The 18,623-nt window shown below is 54.9% G+C and overlaps 3 protein-coding genes across 7 annotated transcripts in view; 1 reads left to right on the top strand and 2 right to left on the bottom strand.

The window, feature by feature from the left end:
* The window catches only part of LOC127749700 (AF4/FMR2 family member lilli-like), a 70,314-nt gene that overhangs the window by 3,860 nt on the left and 47,831 nt on the right, over positions 1–18,623 (top strand). Inside the window, exon 1 of one of the 4 annotated variants that reach the window (XM_052268983.1) lies at positions 5,552–5,707. The exons of the other annotated variants lie outside the window; for them this stretch is intronic. The gene's annotated coding sequence lies outside the window, so the exon portion shown is untranslated. Of the gene's footprint in view, positions 1–5,551; positions 5,708–18,623 lie in introns of those variants that run through there. 4 annotated transcript variants of the gene reach the window in all.
* Positions 2,350–10,626, bottom strand: LOC127749699 (alpha-tocopherol transfer protein-like). Its single transcript, XM_052268977.1, has 6 exons — positions 10,472–10,626; positions 5,951–6,130; positions 5,696–5,861; positions 3,436–3,817; positions 3,240–3,345; positions 2,350–2,819 (listed from the first exon to the last, which is right to left on the bottom strand). The coding sequence occupies exons 2-6, from the start codon at positions 6,105–6,107 to the stop codon at positions 2,665–2,667; spliced, it is 966 nt and encodes a 321-aa protein (XP_052124937.1). The 5' UTR covers positions 6,108–6,130; positions 10,472–10,626; the 3' UTR covers positions 2,350–2,664.
* On the bottom strand, positions 13,852–18,589 carry LOC113211083 (uncharacterized). 2 transcript variants are annotated; one of them, XM_052268979.1, is made up of 7 exons: positions 18,426–18,589; positions 17,384–17,540; positions 15,572–16,002; positions 15,290–15,400; positions 15,100–15,205; positions 14,876–15,027; positions 13,852–14,244 (listed from the first exon to the last, which is right to left on the bottom strand). In XM_052268979.1, exons 2-6 carry the CDS (start codon positions 17,538–17,540, stop codon positions 14,879–14,881), a joined length of 954 nt encoding a protein of 317 aa, XP_052124939.1. In that variant the 5' UTR covers positions 18,426–18,589; the 3' UTR covers positions 13,852–14,244; positions 14,876–14,878. The 2 variants fall into 2 exon arrangements, with proteins under 2 accessions (XP_052124939.1, XP_052124938.1); XM_052268978.1 differs by having other exon boundaries at positions 13,852–14,247; positions 18,426–18,588.

Genomic DNA, 18,623 nt, shown 5'->3' with positions numbered 1-18,623 from the left:
TGTCCCGATGCCGGAAATTGTGCGAAAAAATACACGTTCTGCTCTGGAATAATTGCGACGTAACCGATTTGTATCGGCGGATCGCGCGGCGGCGAGCAGCACCTGCAGCTGCACTCGGATGGCGTCCTCCGCCTCGCGGGTGACTTCGGTGTGACGACGCCTGTCGCCATTGCGTGACGTAGCACGAACCACGCGGTACACTTCAAGGCGTGTTGTATGTCCTTAATTTTTCTGGTGGGGTTGCGAGGTGTCTTTTGTAGGTTACCGATCGCTCACCCTCCTCCTTCTCCCCCCTCGCTTCACCCCCTGTTTGCCCTGATACCAAATACTGTGTTTCGTTTGCGGAGTTGCGCCCCACAATGTAGCGCGCGGACCGAGAGAAAACCGCCCCTCTTATCTTCCCACACACTTTTATTTTGCCGGGTCTGAGGGCAAAGGGGAGGAGCGGGGCGGGGCGGGGCGGGTCCCTTTAAAGGACGACCCCGTGGCGAGGACGTGAATGTTTCATAGGCAACGCTGTGCGCCCCTCGCCTCCCGCCCGCCCCCGGCTGAGCGGTGCCGCTGAGCGCGCTGAGCGCGGCGCTGCCGGTGGTTTGCGCCCTACATGCGCCGCTGAGCCACCCACTCCTCTCGGCCCCGGGGCAGTTAGGACCCTGATTAGTCGAAGGGCGTAACGCGCCGCCGCCTCCTCCTCGGACACGACCGTCGTGATGCTGCTGGGGACCGGGCCGGGCTGCGCTGGCCGGCTGAGCTGCTGGCGTGGCGCGCGCCCGAGCTCTGCCCGAGCTTTCTCCAACATCAGGAAGTACCAGCGAGCTGACCGCCACCTCTCGCCGCGCCGCCGCCGCGCTGTCCGGCTGCCGCTGCCCCACCAGCTGCGCGCTGCGCCCCGGCCCTGTGCCACATGCAAACTGCTGGCCGCGGCGCATGCAAAGTTTTCTATCGCCTGCAGAGGTGGAGGAGAAGCAGGTCGCGGTGTAGGTGGAGTCGGCGGTGGTCGCGCACACAGGGCTTGGCGTGGCGTGCGTGTCCGGAGCGCCCGCCGGCTAGGCCACCCATTGGGCTCGGATGAGCGCCGGGGCCGGGGCGTCCCGGCGGGGGCCGCAGCGCAGTGGGTCTGTCTCATGGTGTCGAGTTTGAGAGAGAGGCGCCTGATAGTCCCGCGCTGGCGGGGTGGGGTGGTCCTCGCCCACACGGTCCCCGCTGCCGTAGGAATTTAAATCGGCCATCCTCCCTCCCTCGCCGCCGTCCTCGCCGCTGCACTGGATATGAGTGGGGCGCCTCTGCCGTGCAGACGAGGTTCTGGGCAGGCCTGCTTAGGTTGGCAATCTGGTGAAACAGGGGAAGAGATGCCGTCTTCTCGGGGGTTTTATTCTGGGGGCATTTCTGAGGGTGGCTTGTGATACGCGTATCCTACTCCGACAACTGTGAGACTTCCTAGAGATGAGCGAACAGGCCAGTACGAACCCGAACAAAATCATCAGCCCCAAAATCTTCGAACCGAACACGAAACTTCAAAATTTCTCCCAAACGAACCGAACTGATCTCTGTTACAATTTGCTCCCTCCCCCCAAAGCTGCAAACAATGTTTAAAATTGAGCAATGTAGTGATATCGGTTGATGTCCTAATAACCTAAGCGGGAATAACGGATTTAAAACACACCCAACACACTGGCACCCAAGTATGGAGTTCTCAATAATTATTTTTTGATTCAAGAATCATCGGGTGATGTGAACTAAATTAAGAAGCGGTGGCGGTGGCCGATCCTCATTTGCGACGCGAGTCCGGAGCGGGGCTACGATGCACGGGACTGAATTGTCAAAACCAGGGTGAAACGCAAAGTTGGAGTCGCACGACGGTCTAGACGCCCCAGACCGGAGACAGCACTTAAGACATTAATTGACTCCCAAGCAACGCGAGCAAAACACGAAAAACAAACCTGTTTCACCGTGGACCGCTCACGCCGTGCTGTCCTCGGCTGCGGCGGTTATATTCTGCATCAAAGCGAGCAAAGATGGTCCTCAGCCTCTTAACAGTGGCTGCAGTTGTTCGCATGTGAACATCTGTTCGAGCAGTCCACGAACATTTCGGATCCGGATCCGAACACCTCGTGTTCGAGTTCGAGCGATCACGAGCAGTTCGAGTTCGTTCGAACCTCTCACACTTTATGAAGTAGCAGACCATTCCACATGGTACTGCAGTTATATCTTTTGGGCAGTCTCACACTTTAGTTTCCAGAATGGAGATTTAAGCCTTGAAAAGGAAATTAGTCACGTTCACTATCTCGATATAGTGCGGTGTGTAGTTTTTCGCGGGAAAGGATCAATGTAAAAAAAAAATCCGTGGCATCAGCATTAGTTTCCAACTGTTAATTGAAACAACGGTTTGAGATTATCATTATTTTTTGCACTCGCAAGGTTTACGGCAAGAAAAGTGCATTTTGAAACTGTCCTCCTTTGTTGTAAAACCGTTGGATTGATTGCAGTTTGTTACATTTCAGAACTTTTACTGTATAATTAACAGTTGAAAATGATTGTTAATGCTGTAGATATTGTTTATATAGTAGGCGGGCAGATTGTGGAATTCGACGATAGTTACAAGATAGTAGTAATTAATTATATATATTTAGTTGTGTCCGTTGACGAGTCCCCGCGGTCCCCGCGTTAGTCAACGGTGAGTTGCCGGAAGGAACCCTGGCAGCCGAAGATCTCCTCCTGCAGGGCCGTCTTGTCACCGACGCGCCGCGACTCGTCGCTCTTCACGCCCTCCTGGGCCAGGAACCAAGGGCGGTACGCGTCGAGCTTGGTCCGCCACGCGTCTGCAATAGGGAGCGCCCAGCGTTACAAACATTGACATTTGTAGTGTTGAACTGGCAAACAATTAGCCAACAGGTAGTGTTCAACACGATTTCGCCCACTTGCCGGTGTGTTATTGGAAATGTTTGACCCACTTACAAAGAACTGCTCTTCGTAACGTACAAAGGATTTGGAACTCTTATAATATGGTGGTTCCAGATCCTTTGTACGTTACAAACCCAATTATTCGTAAAAAAAAAAAAAAGGCGACTCTTTGCAAGGAACTAAAAGTGCCGAAAAACTGCGAGTTGTTAGAACTGTTCAACTCAAGCGTTAAGCTTGGAATTTTCTTGGAAGTATTCCAATTTGTTGCCAAGAGCTCGGTCAAACACTTCCGAGAATGCTTTACACTTCACAGGTCAATGTATGGTGCATGATCGTACCGCTGAGCTCCTTGAGGCTCTTCTCCTCGCCGCCGTAGTCCTTGGGGAGCATGGCCTTAGGGACGTGCTCGAAGAAGCTGTCCAGGCCAGGGGGGTGGATGATGACCTGTGGATAACCGGACGCCGGTTAACAATTTACTTTGCTAATCAATAAGAAATTTTGTCGTGCCATATTTTGCCATCGTGCTTGCCGTACCCTGTCCTGGATCTTCTTTTTGAGGAAGGGCTTGATGAGGCCCTCGATGGTGCTCATGTACGAGGGCGCGTTGATGACGTGGATCTGGTGGATGCGCGCCGGGTACGCGGCCAGCGAGCAGGCGAAGAAGTTCTTGACGAAGGGGAGCACGGCGGTGAACTTGGCCATGTGGCCGGCCGTGTTGTGCTGCAGGTCGAGGACGCACACCTCGCCGGCGCACAGGTCCTCGCGGAACTTGACGTCCATCGTCATGCTCATGCGGCGGTACAGGTCCTCGAAGCTGAACTCGTTGAGGTCTGCGCCGTACGCGTCCGGGGGCGCGTACGCGTACACGTGCACGCGGTGCAGGGCGGGCGTCAGCTTCGGCAGCGTCACCACGTAGCTGCAACACGAGGTGATGTTCATGTGCATTACACTAAATTGGAAAGGACATTTAATGCATTTACTATCCGTAGAAATATTCCTCCTTCTCTTATATTAACCATGTCAAGTTTTGAATCCAACTTAGGTTGCGCGAGTTTGCATGTCTTTGCTTTAAGATGATGCAAATTTGTCGCTCGATAGATTCAAAATTTGTATGATGCGCGATGCGCGAAGCAGTTAAAGTCCTCTTCTTATTGCAGTTTATTTACCCTTGATCCGTAAATGTCCTATAGTCTTTAGCTTTCTTTAATTTTTAAACGATATGGGCAATATAGGATGTATTCTTTCCCCCTTTCCCCTTTCCGAAACGTGCCGCGCAGTCATCAATCATTCCTCGTTGTCGAAGAACTAGTGGCAATGTCAGGACACTGTCAGGAAGTGCGTGCTCATCCATAATGTCGCGATATGAATATTCCAAAGGGGTGCGTTTGCGGCTGCAGCGAGCGCCGCCCGTCCGCCCCCAGGGCAGCGGGCGCCCGCCCTTCGGGGCCTGCGGCGGTCGAGCGAGCGTGACGCGTCGGCGCGAAACGAAAAGAAAAAGGCTATAAATAAAAAGGAAATGGAAACAATAGTGTGATGAAGGTCTTCAACCGCCGTCGCAAGTTCGCCAAGCGCGCGCGTCATGTGTTTGCGGGGAGGTTTTTGCCTTGCTTCCTGGAGGGGTGACCTGAATTATTCGTGGCGGCAGTGACCCTCCGCGGCCCTGTGGGACCCCCGGGGGTCACCCCACGCGCCGCGGCCCCGCGCCCTCCAGGCGGCGCACTTCCCCATTGTCTGACCTCCCTTCCCTTATACCTCGCGGCCCCCCGGACCGGGCACACGCAGCTGTAAAGTATCGACCTGGCCTGTCATTGAGGGGAGTGGGACCGCCATGCGCCATGCGCCTCCGCACCGCACCGCCCGAGTACGCAAAGCGACCCATACCACTTTTCTTTTTCCGCACATGCAGACCCCCTCCTCCTGCGCCTGTAAGGGCGCTGCGGAGTACATCGAGAAGAGTAGTCTTTTTGTCTACATGGGAAATGATGCCAAATTGGGTTTCTTGTCCTTGACCATCACTGTAAACTGGCAGGCGTCTTTGAACGCCAACATTTTGCGTCCTTCCATATTTTGGCGTCTTTGAACGCCAATATTTGGCGTTCGTCAGACGACGCCAATATTTTGGCGTTAAAAGACGCCAACCAGTTTACAGTGGTAGTATTATCGCGATGGATGTTACAATCCCAAAACAAAATCTCTAAGATCGCCAAATAACGTGGTGGGTTCTTTTTAAATACAATGTTGGTTCAAAATTGTCCATCTCAATTGCTCAATGGTCTCGTTCCCCCGCCGGCTCGTCGGCCGGAAGGGGCTCTGGGCGCCGGCCGGCGGCGCCCCCGCGTCGGATTGACGTGAAAATGGCGCACCGTTAGCCGCGGCTCGCGGCCGCCGCGCGGACAAACGGCCCGGCCAAAAAAGAATCAGCGGTTCCGCGCCGGCCTGGGGGCTTCGCCGGGCTTTCTCTGCGACTACCGTGCTGTGAGCAGGTGTTAACTCTGTGTCGACCGCGGGGTGGAGGAGGCTGGCGGGCAGAGGGACCCCCGTGAGGGACGCTCTTGTCGTCCACCCGCGCACCGGCGCTGCCGCGCGCCGTCTGCTGACCTACTTTAGTTTTCCTTCGGATTGGGGTCGGCAGGCCACGCCACGCCGTCGCACCCTCTGCTGGCGCTGATTATGAGGTGTGCTGCACCGCCTGGCCTCGCCAGTGTGGTGCAGTCTTTATCCAGGGCCAGCGTTGCGCTTCCAACGGCAGTTTATGTTCTCCGGGAGCGGCGGAGACTACCAACTAACTACTCACGTGTAGTCGAAGGTGCGTTTGAAGGCGCTCGTGTCCGAATCGCGGTCGGCGAAGATGGCGGGCGCCTCTGAGCGCACCGTGAAGTAGCAGTCCAGGCCGCGCTTGGCGCGCTCCAGTGAGTTCTTGGAGCAGACGAGGTAGCGCTCCAGCCAGGGCAGGTCTTCCTCTGAAACGGGGACGTGTTTCATGAGCCTGCTTTGAGCCCCGGCGGCGCGACACCCTGGTGTCCTCCTGGGTCACGCACGCTCTGCTTACCTGGTACGTCGGGGAGGTGCGGCTGGTCCAGGAGCCACTGGCGCAGCTGCAGGGCGTCGCGCTTGACGCTGGCCGCGTCCGTCTCCACACCGGAGTAGATGCGCTGCTCCTCCTCGGCGGTAGCCGCCGTCCACATGTCGGGGCCCATCTTCGCCATGGTGCTCCTGGTGGTGACGGTGCCTGTAACATGGGCAGACCCGTTAGGCATGGGGTCGGCGCACCAGCTGAAGAGGCCCCGGCGGCGTATAGGCCGTCCCGTTGAGCATGGGTGCCAGACGGGATGGCCTGACCAGAAGGCGGCTGGGAGCCCCTGTGGCGACGGCCGTCCCGTCAAACACGGGTGCCGTGCTGGCCGGCCTACTCAGAGGGTTCCCTGCAGCGTAGGCCGTCCCGTTGAGCACGGGTGCTGTGCGGGCGGGCCTACCCAAAGGGGGCCTTGCGGCGTGAGCCGCTGCTCCTCTCGCGTTTCTGTCTGCCCGCTGCGATTGCTTGGCGGTTTTCTCTCTTTCTCCGTGGGATTACACACTAGCTGTCCTCACCCTGCCGGGTTGCAGCAGCAAAGCATTGTGCAGATAGCGCAGCCAAGGCCGTCGCCATGGCGACCTGCGTCCCGACGGTCCCGACCCTAATGACATTTGACGCAACGGAGGGAAAGGGTTGCTGGCGTGTTTGTGAAGAGGGTGGTGCGTGGCGCGCTGCTGCTGCTGCTGCTTCGCTTTTGCTCGCCTGTGTGCAACAACCTGCAGTGTATGCGGCGTTTGATGGCAAGGTGTGTGCACTCCCTTATTAGAGGCGGTGCTACGGGTGTTCCAGAGGCGGCGTCGGGGCGTTCCGCGCCGCAGGAACACCTTATCATCATGCGCGGCGGGGTTTTCCTTCCGTCGCAGTGGCGCTGCTCGCGCGTCCTGGATCTGGTTCCGTCATTTGCACAATGGCCCCGATTGGATTTGGAGCGCTAGGGGAGGCCACGGCGGCATTCGTACCAGCGACCCCGTGTGCCACATTCCTAGGGCGCCAAGAGACATCTAATGCTCACCCCGCCCCCATTTTCCTCCCCACCCGTCCTTTGGATTTACTCCGTAGTCTCTACTATTTAAACGTGTACTTGTGAATTCATTGATATACTTTCAAATCGAAAACCTGCAGTTAGATATTTAATGTTTCCTTTTTCAGGTCTTAATGTGCAGCTCTCTCTGTCTCTCTCCCTCTCTCTCCCCCCCCCCCCCCCCCCCCCCCCCCCCCCCCCCGCTCTCTCTCCTCCTCTGTCTCTGCCTGTCGCTCGCTCCGCTCTCTCTCTTCCTCTGTCTCTGCCTGTCGCTCGCTCGCCCCCGGTCCTTATCTGACCTGTCAAAACTCATCCCGCCGACTCCATTCCGGACCCTCGCGCCTCTCCGAGTCGTGCAACAGAAAGCTTTTTATTGCTCAATTTTCGCCGGGCGGATCTTTTCTCTTTCTTTCCGTTCGCGCGACGAGTCTTTTAGCGCGCGCGCGCGCGCGCCCTTCTCTCCGGTCATATCTTCCGCTTAACAATGTGGAATTCGCTTTAAGAAATCCGGTTATCTGCATTGAAGAATATTTCTAGATGATGGAAAAATAAAACGAACGACGCAATCGGTGAAGTATGTAATAAGGTTTCATCAGAACGGAAGCGGCAGGTATATTTTTTCTGTTACCTCGCCGAAATATTTATCTCTGTGACTGCGCGAGGTGATTTTGAGGCGAAAGCTCCGCGCCGTTCCGCCCGCTTGTTAGTTTTTGGCCGTGACTGTGCGCCCCACCGCGCCACGCCGCGGCGGGGGGATGCGGAGCGGAGCGGCGCGGAGCGATGCGCCGCTCCAGGAGAGAGATGTAATTGCAATTTTTAAGAACCCTCCCCGCGACGGGCTGTGCGCGGCACACTGTTACAATAAATGTGCTTACTTCATTTTCTTTCTCGTTTACTTTTCGCTCGCGCGGGTCTTTGCGCGTCATGCGATATGTTTCCCTCCCTCATTAATCAGTTGGAAGCCTCTTCTCCCTTCTGGCCTCCCTCCCCGTCCTGCGCCCTGCGCCCGACGCTTGTATACGCGAATGGGCGCTGCTGGTCCACCTGGGACGCCGAAGCTGGAGGCGCTGCTGGAGGGTCAAGTACTCCGCCCGGACCCCGCTGCTGCTGCTACTGCAGCGGAAGCGTTTAGCCCAACCTATTCCTCCCTCCTCTTCTCTTCTTTTCTTCTCCGCGCCCGCCGCCGCCCCGTCTTGCACGATTGGGGTCCTATCATTGTGATTGGCGGACCGGACGCACGCGCCAGGACGCCGCTGCACCACAAGAAAGCGACTGTCGGTAGTCGAGCTGGTGGATCCTCCCTTTCGGATGGTACTGCTTTGCGTTCGCAGCAACTTATCCTTACGTTGTTTGTCACATTGTAAAATAATCTTGTCTTAAACGACTTTGTGAAATTTGATTTTACTTTTTCGGCTAAGGCCTAGGCCTCACCTCAACATGCCATATGGTTTAAATATAGATATCAACAGTAATCTTATAGGCTCAAAGCGAGAAGTAAGGTTAGACCTGTTGCGTCCTTTCGTAGCAAATTTCCGCATACTTGTAAATTTGTGATTTTCGTTTTCTAAGCAATTTTTGTTTTAAAACGATGTCCTTCGTTTGATTATTTAAGCAACTAATCGTACGTAGTATAGAAAAACAAGGCAATACTTTACTATGAAAAAAACCACCAAAACCCGTACGAGAGATTCTTACACCGTAGGAAAAAGGAATAAAATTCTCACCTTAATGCACCCAGAAAAATGAATTCTTGAATTAAGCCTAGCCGAGTGCTTGAATTGTGTACAGTTTCAATCAAGACGTTTTTAGCTCACAACAAGAATCTCTGTCTAGATTCAAGCTAGGCGTAGCGCAAGCATCGGCTAGTCTTGGTTGAAGCCAAACCCACGTTTTCCCGCCCGCCGTGTTCGTGTACGTGGTGCACGTTCTCAGGATCGCTTCGGCTGAGACCCGACCCGAATCGGACTCCTCCGCTCCCTCTCTCTCGATTACTTGCCTAGGCGTTGTGGAATTATCGGGAATTATATTTTCTGACAAAACGGTAACTCAGTTGTCTCTCTTTCCCAAGTTTCCAGAAACTTAGTCCATCCCCTTTTAGGCCGTTCACAACTACAGAGGCACTGATTTGGAGAAACTGGTTGCGCTCCGGCCTGGGATCGAACCCCTGCCGGACCCGGCTCACTATCCAGCCGCCAGGCACAGAGACCACTGAGCTACCACGACAGGTGACGGGACCGCCGCTCTCTGCCAACCTGATTCGGATGATTCGGATACAGTCCAGCTGCTACTACCAACAGTGCGCTGGACTGGCGCGCTCCGTTGTCGAAGCGATAGCTCAGTGGGCTGAGGCGCTGGCTCAGACCGACGGGGCGTGGGTTCGAGTCCGGTCGGCCCCCTACTGACTTTTTGACTCTCGTGTTGCTCTGCGCACCGTATGAAAACAAGCCGATAGCATTCTTGCGTAAACCAAGAAAATATTCTTGGATTAAGAATGCCTTGCCAATGCCTAAGTATTCTAGGAAAAAATCTGGGGATAACCAAGCGCAACTCTGTCTCCCAAACGAACAGCGTAAATATTTGGTTAGAAATAATATATGCAAGAATCAAGCCGAATTTCTTGAAGTGAGAATTTTTATTCTTGGCTTGCAATATAAATTTGCCTTGAACCAAGCAGTGTTCGTTTTGATCCAATCTAAGTAAATGAAGCCTAGGTTTTTCTTGATCGGACGCTTTTTTGGGTTTGGTTCAGCCGAGGTGGAAATTTTCTTATTTCAAGCCAATTTGGCTTGATCTAAGAAATCTTTTTTCTGTTCAAACAAAATCTTCCCACCCACCTTTTAATACTAAATTTTCACTCAGGTATCTTTATTTTTTGAATATGAACTCATCAGTAGAGCGGCGTTACAGAGAAAATTCCTCTTTTAGAGCAAGAATGTGATTCAATAATTAGGGAACGATAAAAAATTTGCTCTGTGTCGGAAAAATTATTACCACCCACTTCCGGTTTTATAGGAAGACAATGATAGAAGTGGAACACCGCGGAAATTGCCTATCTCAGTGTCTGCATTTAATGAATTAATTGATAAATTTCAGGCGGACGTCGCCTGGACACCTCCCCGGCCCGTGGCGGAAACACGATTACCGATTGGGATTAGCCCCCTTAATGGCGGCGGCTATCGCCCCCCTCAAGCCGTGTGGCGAGTCTCATTGATCGAACTAACTAGGAGGGGGGGGGCGCAACAGGGAGAGGTGGGTCGACCGGGCAAGCAGCAGTTGACTCTAGCGTGGCGAGGGCCGAGGGCAATATTTGGCTAGATTTGTCGGTCGCGTCAATAGCTTTGATCAACACTCGGCGGGGGCTGGCGGGCGAACGAGTAGACTTTGTCTTGGAAGGGGTGTGAGTGCTTGCAAGGTGCGGGATGCGTAAAGCTGGCGAAAGGGGGGCGATTCAACCCCATCCGAGCCGTTGGACTAACCTGTGTGGTTTGCTGGCGGGGTGGTGGCTGCGGTTGGCTTGCGGCTGGTGCTGCGCGGGCTGCTGGAGGGTCGCGGACGCACTGGTTGATGGGCCCTGCAAGGTACTCGCCAGGTACCCGCCAGGTACCCGCCAGGTACCGCGCGCCCGCCGACGCTCGCGGCCCGAGCGGGGCACCGAACCTACCCGAACACGCCGCCGACCATTTGGCCGCCGGCGTGCGGTGGCGGCGGTGGGTCTGGAAGGGGGAAGGGGGGGGGGTCTCCTGATGTTTGTGGGGCTTGCTTGGTAAAAAGTGCTGTTGCACTGTCTGCACTGCTGCACGCCCTTGGGGGCCGCCGAACCAGAGAAAGGCAGAGGAGACACGAGCCAGACTGACCACGACTCTGTGTGTGTGTGTGTGTGTAACAGAGAGAGAGAGGGAGGGGGGTTGTACTGGTGGGCCGGTGGTGGGTCTATTCTCTGTACAGACTTCTGGTGATAAAGGGGTGGGAGTGACGCTAGAGCGAGACACTTATAGAAGAGACTTGCCTCAACCCTCTTTCTCTCGGTTAAGTCGACACGCTGCAAAGAAAATAGTTTACAAGCATTTTATACGATGTGTTCAACTATTTAAATACTAAAAAGAGATTAACAGTGAACCTCAACTCTCAAAAGTGTTCAATTACAGGGTTCGATATGCAGCTTTGGACCCATCAAACTGTTAAATTTACTATTGAACAGTATTGAACCAAGTATTAAATGACAGTCTAGAACGGACCAGAATGGTCCAGAATAAGGAGCACTTCTGATCTTCATGAGGTGAACAGTTTTCCAGCTGTTAGTGGCAAAATTGTGTTATGCATTTGCACTAGGCGTTCAACTTGTAATCTCTTTTCGACGTTTTCGATTCGGCAGTGCACGAGCAACAGCCAGGGAAAGCAAGCGAGAGACACTCGGGTGTGCAAGACGAGCAGGGCAGGGTGGAACGGAGATGGTTCCTCCGACTCACTTTGGCTGGAAGACAGCTAGCGGGCTCCTCTGCCGGCTTGGCCCAGTGGTCCTGTTAGAGTACGGTGAACGCTGTCCAAATTGAGCCCAGCGCCGTGGCGGCCCTCCTGAAGCGGAAGGGGCCCTGGCGAGGGAGGTACACCCCGGACAGGCCGGCGGAGCGGACGCTTAGACCTCTGTGATTCATCATCGTGTTCCCAATCTAGAAATTAATTTTTCATTTTTTATTGTGTCTTTCGCGGTTAAATTATGACGCGTGTCACCTGCTGGAAGGCAAAGGTTGCAAATAAATCGCAAATCCGTCACGCTGTGATAAAAGCGCGCCGTGGGCCCTTCCTTCACTCCCCCCCCCCTCCTCCCCCCTCCCTTTAGTCACATTTTTCTCTCCCCACTCCTGTTCGCGAATTGCTTGCCTTAGTATTTCCCGCGAGATGACTCATCCAGCCCCAGCCCCCCTCCACCTCTCTCACCCTGGCCTCTCTCGCTACCGCGGCCCGCGAGTTCTGTTTCTCCCTGGGGCTCCCCGAGGCCCTCCGCGCGCCCGTAAAAATGAGAATATGCACCATTTCGTCGGGCCCTGAATGGCTAATTGTTGGCTCAGCGCAGTCGCGGATGAAAACTTGATGTGGGAGCCATACTGGCATCGGGCTCATGCTTACAGAGACGGGGACCATGGGCCAACTCCCTCCAACCCGAACCCGTCGATAGCTGCACGAATCGCTCTTGTCGGAATGCGCAACATGTATGGAAGTTTGCATGTTCCCAATCGCGTTCGAAGGCGACCCTCTGCCTTTTTGCAAGCCAACAAGCACAACCCACGGCCGTCGTCTGTTTTTAAATTTTTAGTTTTGGCAGTGGAGACGATTCACTCATTTTTGGCGGTGTGTTTGTTCGTTCCGCCCATGCACGGTACCCTACGGTGCTCACAAGGCCCTGGGCCGTAACGACCCGCTGCAGGTACCCTCTCATAAATTCGCTGGTGGTGGCCAGGCTGACGCATCGTCGAAATCAACGCCTGTTTGAGTTTACATTTAGTTCAAATAAAATATTAACAGCAGCTATAACAGTTGCAAATCTACCGCACGAAAAATGATAAACGACATAGTTGATTGTCGGTTGCGAAAACGATGCAAGGGCGGAGTGCACTTCTTGCAAGTGTTCAAGTTTATGCACTTGAGAGTGTGAACTCTTCTGTTAAACAATTCCTCATATGGGAATATATGGGACGCACACTGTGCATACCTACAAAAGCACCATTGCTGGTGCACCACTACATTTCCAAGCGTTCACTGGTTGTACCTATCAGCGGCTGCGACCTGTGCGGTGTTGAATTTCAATCTGGTGCGTTATGACCAACAAGGCATGATGCGCCTAATTGGTCAAAACTTGTCGGTGGTGGCGAGTGGAGCGGGGTGCTCTGACGCACGTGACGTTCGTAACGCACTTGCTCGACCTGGCGGCCAGGTGTATCAAAACTGGAACTGGGCCGACACCCGTCCCAAATCGTCTCGGTGCATGTTATCGGAAGTCACCGCGGACCGCGGAGTCACTTCCCTCTGCCATTTCTTGTCCGCTGCGCCCCTGGATGTTGACGACAGCATCGTGTGATTGAGCGGCGAGCATATGAGAGAAAAAGAATAAGGGAGTAGAAAAGGACGGCCTCTTTCCTTAATTTTGTGGCGCCAGTGTGAAAGCAGGCGGCCTTTCGTCTGCTAGTCGATGGGGCAGTAAGCGAGTGTCTAATAGCCGTTTTCTCTTTGTTCCTGTGCAGGTGAGTGTCGCGTGCAGCTGTCGCCCTCCTAGGCTGGACCGGACAGCGACGACGTGGTGTGGTACGCTAAAAAACGAGGTGTTATTTTCCCCCGCACCCTTTACAGTGTTTTTCTTTTTTTTAAATAAATCTGCGGGGTGCTGAGTGAGAATACTTGTGTCGCCTGTGCCGCAGGGGGCGTTAATAAGTGGCAGTTCTCCAACTTTTGTTTGCTCTCGATAAACTTCCCCCTTTGCTTTCTGTGCCGACGACACTTTTTCCTTTTGTACCTCCCCCGCCTTTTTTCCTCGGAGCTGTCTCCCCTCATGATGGTGCCCTCGCTCGACCTGCTGCTGGCCCGCTCTCCGACGCACTCTCCCCGGCGCCGTGGCGGTAGGCAACCCATCGCGCCCCGCAGTGGCGCCGGGCGGCCCCGGCTCTAGGAGCAGCCCCCCGCCAAGCCCCGCGGCACGCTTCTTACATCACTCTCTTACTCTCTTGCCCCACTTTCATTTTTCGCGGAGGGGGAGGGGGGCGGTACGGCATATCTCCCCATTGGAATGTGTGCAACGATCGCGGCGTGCACCAAACCGGGTGGAAAAAAATGTCGGTTTGCAGCCGACGAACGGACGGACGGACGCTAGAGAGCTTCTGCACTTTTATTGCTTAGAGGAACTTTCGAACGGGTCACGACAATTTGTGCGCCGCCTCTGTGATGTGCGCTCGGAGATGTTTTCGTGTGCTGTTGGCGGTGCATGAGGAGGAGAAAAGGAAAGAAACGGGCGATGCGGGGAGGAGAGGGGACGGCTGACGTATCGGTGAATAATGAGAAACGGCTGCGGCGCTGGATATGATAACGACGGCGCCCGGTTGGCGTGGTGCTGGCGCTGCTGCTGCCGCTGCCGCCGGCACGCTTTGAAGGTGCGGAGGAACTTCGATGGAGGGCGGAGTGTTCTTGTCAGACGGCACCGCCGGCTACGTAGGCAACCTATTCGACTCTGTCGCGAGGCGGCCCAGCAGCAAGTGTTGAGGATCTACTGCAAATAGAGAGAGAGGTGCTTAGTATCAGACACACACTGTATTTTCAATCTAAACTACTTAATGAATGGCCGATTTCATGCTGATGAACCCACTTTCCCGGTCTCCTTTGACGTCAATCTAGGCAGTCTACTAGGGGCCAATGCAAGGCCCCACTCAGTTCTAATGTCATCATAGGTTACTTCCACCCACATTATGCTTTTCCTGGCCGACGTGTTTTCAGAATTAGAGGGGTTTAATGTCGTTTTCAAGGCATCGGCCCGGATCTCGGGTATCGGTTTAGTGAGCATCCCCCTTTAGTACTTCATAGAAGCTAGAGCAGGTTATTGCCTGGGCTGGGACCGAGGGGGAAACGACTAAGGTAATCCGGCTGACAGCCATTAGGTAATCCGGCAGGGGTAATCCGAGGAAATTCTAAAAAATCTGGGGTAATCCGGAGAAATTTGGGGGTAATCCGGGAAAATTTGGGGGTATCCGGGGTAATTCTAGAGAAAAGGCAACGTAATCTGGAGGACACTCCGGAGGTAATCCGGGTAATCCGTAATCCGGCTGACACAAAGTTTAACAGTTGTTTCCCCCTCGGCTGGGACGATTACAAAACACCAGTAGGGATATGAGACTACGCACCCTTTAGTCGACGGCCAGGGTGCGGAAGGAGCCTGGGCAGCTGATTTCGTCCATGAAGCTGGAGGTCCCCACCCTCTTGGACTCGTCCGTCCTGATGCTCTCCTGGGCGAGGAACCAGTCCCTGTTCTCCACGAGCAGGCTGCGCCACAGACCTGGAGAGCACAACCCCATTAGTTCCTCGATGACGTTGTCGAGACGTACTTCTCCCCCTCTGCGGCGCTCACCGTTGCCCTCGCGCAGGGAGGGACCCTCGCCACCGTAGTCCTCGGGTATGCATTCGGCCGGGATGTTTTTCTTGAGCTCGTTGCAGCCCGTGGGGTCGACGATAATCTGCGTGGGCAACAGTCAGTTTTTGTACCAAATTTACCCAAGTTGATATTCCCCCCCTCGCGGAGGTTGGCACGGTGAGCTTACCCGGCTGTACAGCTTCTCGCGCATCACTGTCCCGAGCAGGGTCATGATGGCGTTGAGGAACGGCGGCAGGTTGATGAGGTAGAAGTGCTTCAGGCGCAGCGGGTACATCTTCTGCGGGGGCAGACAGCAGACACATGAAACTGTAAATTCGGTAGCCATTTAAAATTCAAGTTTTTCCGTTGGTTTAAAAGTTTTAGTTTTTTATCGTTTTCTTGAATCATTTTGTTTCTGTTTTCCTGGAGGAGGCCACCGGTAATATACATTTGGAGACGGAGTACTCACCAGACCCGCGCGGACAAACTTGCTGAAGAGGCTCATGGCCAGGGTGAAGTCGCGGAAGCGGGAGGCGTTGCCGTTGGCCAGGTCGACGACGATGATCTCGCCGGCGGGCAGGTCGTCGCGCATGAGGATCTCGCCCATCATGAGGGCGCGCCGGAACAGGGCCTCGACTTGGAAGCCCTTGGCGTCGGCCGTCGGGTACGCGTAGTAGTGGACGCGGTAGCCGTCGGGCGTGAGCCTCGGCATGGTGGCGATGAGCGTCGTGTCGAAGCTGCCCTGCACGTCCGGGGCGGTCGGGTCGCGCTGGCGGAAGAACTCGGGGATGGTGGAGCGGCCGGACAGCAGCACGTCCAGCGACTCCTTGGTACGCTCGATCGAGTTCTTGCAGCGGAGCAGGTACATGCGCAGCCAGTGGTCCACGTCGAGCCCCGTGCCTGTGGCGGCCAGAGAGGCGGCGGCGGGCGGGGATTGTCAGTCTGATGCACACAACCGTGCGGTCCTTCACCCTACTCCAACCAAACCACCCCCCAACCCCACACCAACCCGGCGCTCCTGAGCTCTGTGACATATTGTCGAATACAACTTGTTTGTTGTTGAATTGCGCACGCTGTGAATTGTGGCTGCGGCAAATTCAACAAATTACTGGACGATATCATTTACGAACTTCAAACGTTCACAATCAACTCTTTCGTGACTTTTGCGTCTATAAACAATCAACGTATTTGTGCAATGATAAGGCAGTTTTGGTTATCATAGGTAGATGTACGCCAGAGACCACGTCTCGCGTAACAGGCTTCGCGATATCTCACGAAATACTGTTACGCTGTGGAGCGCCTGGCATACATCTACCTAGGCTTGCCGGGAGGACACCGGAGTCGGCCAAAAGGCAGAGTCATAAATAGGCATTCGGCCCCAAAATCCACAAATTTTTCTTCCCAGGGTTTTATCATGACAAGTTACCCGTTACCCCACCGGATACCATTAAATATTTAAAAAAAAAAAAAAAAAAATTGAGGTCATTTCCGTGTGGAAAACTCCCTCTCGCGCCTAAACGGTCCAGAGCGAAACGGACGGGTTTTACTTTGACAAGTTACCCCTTAGGAAACCTTTATAAAATCTTTTAAAATTATATGTTGATAGCAGCCAAACAAATTTGTTACTGTAACATTGCACTCATTTGTTTACAAAGGAACGTAAGCTCGAGAAGGAATCTGAGAGTGTTGCAATTACGCCACAATATGGTGTCCTGATTAGTTGTGCAGATAACAATTTGGAGCAGTGCGTGAGCATGCATGATGCAGCTACTCTGCTGAACAAGCAGCCGTGCAACCCCGATTGAAGTTTGAAGTTGGCAACATCCCTCTCACCACCGCCCCCGCGCGCAGCGAAGCGCACTCACCCAACCCCGATGGCGGTAACGCGCTGCTAGACCCTCTTCAGCTGGTCACGCACCGACGCGCGCGGGGGACACAGACAAACACCTAGACACACACACACACACACACACACACACACACACACACACACACACACACACCCTTCCACACCACACTCCCGCGCACACTCACACACCTAGACTCTCACACAGTGTCGACAGTCGGTTTTGGCGCGCGAATTTGAATGAGTCGCCTGCTGATCCGTATGCCACGCGCGCACATCGCCGCATTGTGAAAGGCGCGCACGGGCTCTCTCCTTCTCTCTTTCTCCTCACCCACACTGAGCTCTCCCCACTGTGGCTCACGCTTTGGCTCCCACTGTGGCTCCCGCTTGGCTCCAAGTGGCTCCCAGTGGCTCCCAGTGGCTCCCAGTACTCACCGTCCAGCTGCGGCAGGTGCGGCTGCAGCGCCATCCACTGGCGGATGGCGGCCACGTCCCGGCGCAGGGTCTCCTCGGAGGCGCCCAGCTCCCGGTACAGCTGGTCCAGCTGCGCAGGCCGCAGCGGCTCCCAGAACGCTCCTCCCTTCTGCGGCATCTGCAGAGAGGCGGCCCGGGCGGGCGGATGGGGTTAAAGCAGGGTAGATGGGCCATGTGTGTAGGGGAGGTTCAATAGCTCGCTATTCCTGGAGCTCTTTGGCGCCTCTTCGGCCCTTACGTAAGCTCCAGGCCGTGCCGCTTACGCCCTTGGCCGTGCGTCGCATTGTGTCACTCGCTGTCCAGTCTAACGCCCCCTTCACTCCCCCGCCCTCCCTCCTCTACCTCCGCTCCGGCCCGCCTGTCAGCGCCGTGACTGAACACGGTGGGCGGCACGGCGGGGACTGGACGGACTGGACAGAGGGCACTGGGGACATGGCGGGGATGCTCTTGGATAACGCGGCGTCCTCCCGGACACGAAGGACGGCCACTTTTACATCATCACGGTCACTAACCCTGCTTCAATTTTGATTTATGGTGAACGCCGAACGCGAGTTACAATCTTATCATGCTGTTGCTAGCAATGCACTGGGTTAAATTGTTGCGAAGATACCGTCTGTATCGGGACATTTTTTGGACGAACTTGGGAGTTTTTACAGTACGTTTTTGAGACTTCAAATTTTATCGGTAATGGTTGACTAGTTACTTTGTTGAATGGTCGCGATGGCTGTCCGCGACGCACTGCCAATAAATGGCTATTCAAGTTCGACCCCCTTGCCCGGGTCGCTGGCGTTCTGTCCTCCCTCGGTAGCCCCAAACGCTCGACAAGGCCGCCGTAGCCAAGTTTAAATCTGGCTACAACGAGATTTCCCCCCGGCCGGGTCGTGCGTCTCGTTACCTGCGCGAGGGGTAGAGCGAGGGGTCGGCCTGGGGGTCGCTCCGGTAGGAGGGGGTAGTAATTCCCTCGACGTGACCCCTTAATTGCGCCAAAGTTGGTGGCACTTACCCCGGTTTCGGCGTCAGGCTGGGAAACTAAGTAAACGCAAGTTGGTTTCCTCCTCTCGGTGTGTTTACAAACGAACTGCGGCCCTCGCCCAGGCCGCCCCGAGTATATAGACCGCCCCTCCCCTCCTCCTCTACCCGCCCGTCAACTGGAAGGGGCTCCTTGGCGCTCCAAGCGGGCGTGGCGGGGCGTGGCGGGGCG

This window comes from Frankliniella occidentalis, unplaced genomic scaffold (genome assembly GCF_000697945.3).
Source record: "Frankliniella occidentalis isolate FOCC.00 unplaced genomic scaffold, Focc_3.1 Scaffold80, whole genome shotgun sequence".
NCBI classification, from domain to species: Eukaryota; Metazoa; Arthropoda; class Insecta; order Thysanoptera; family Thripidae; genus Frankliniella; species Frankliniella occidentalis.
This window is presented reverse-complemented; position numbering and strand designations above follow the sequence as displayed.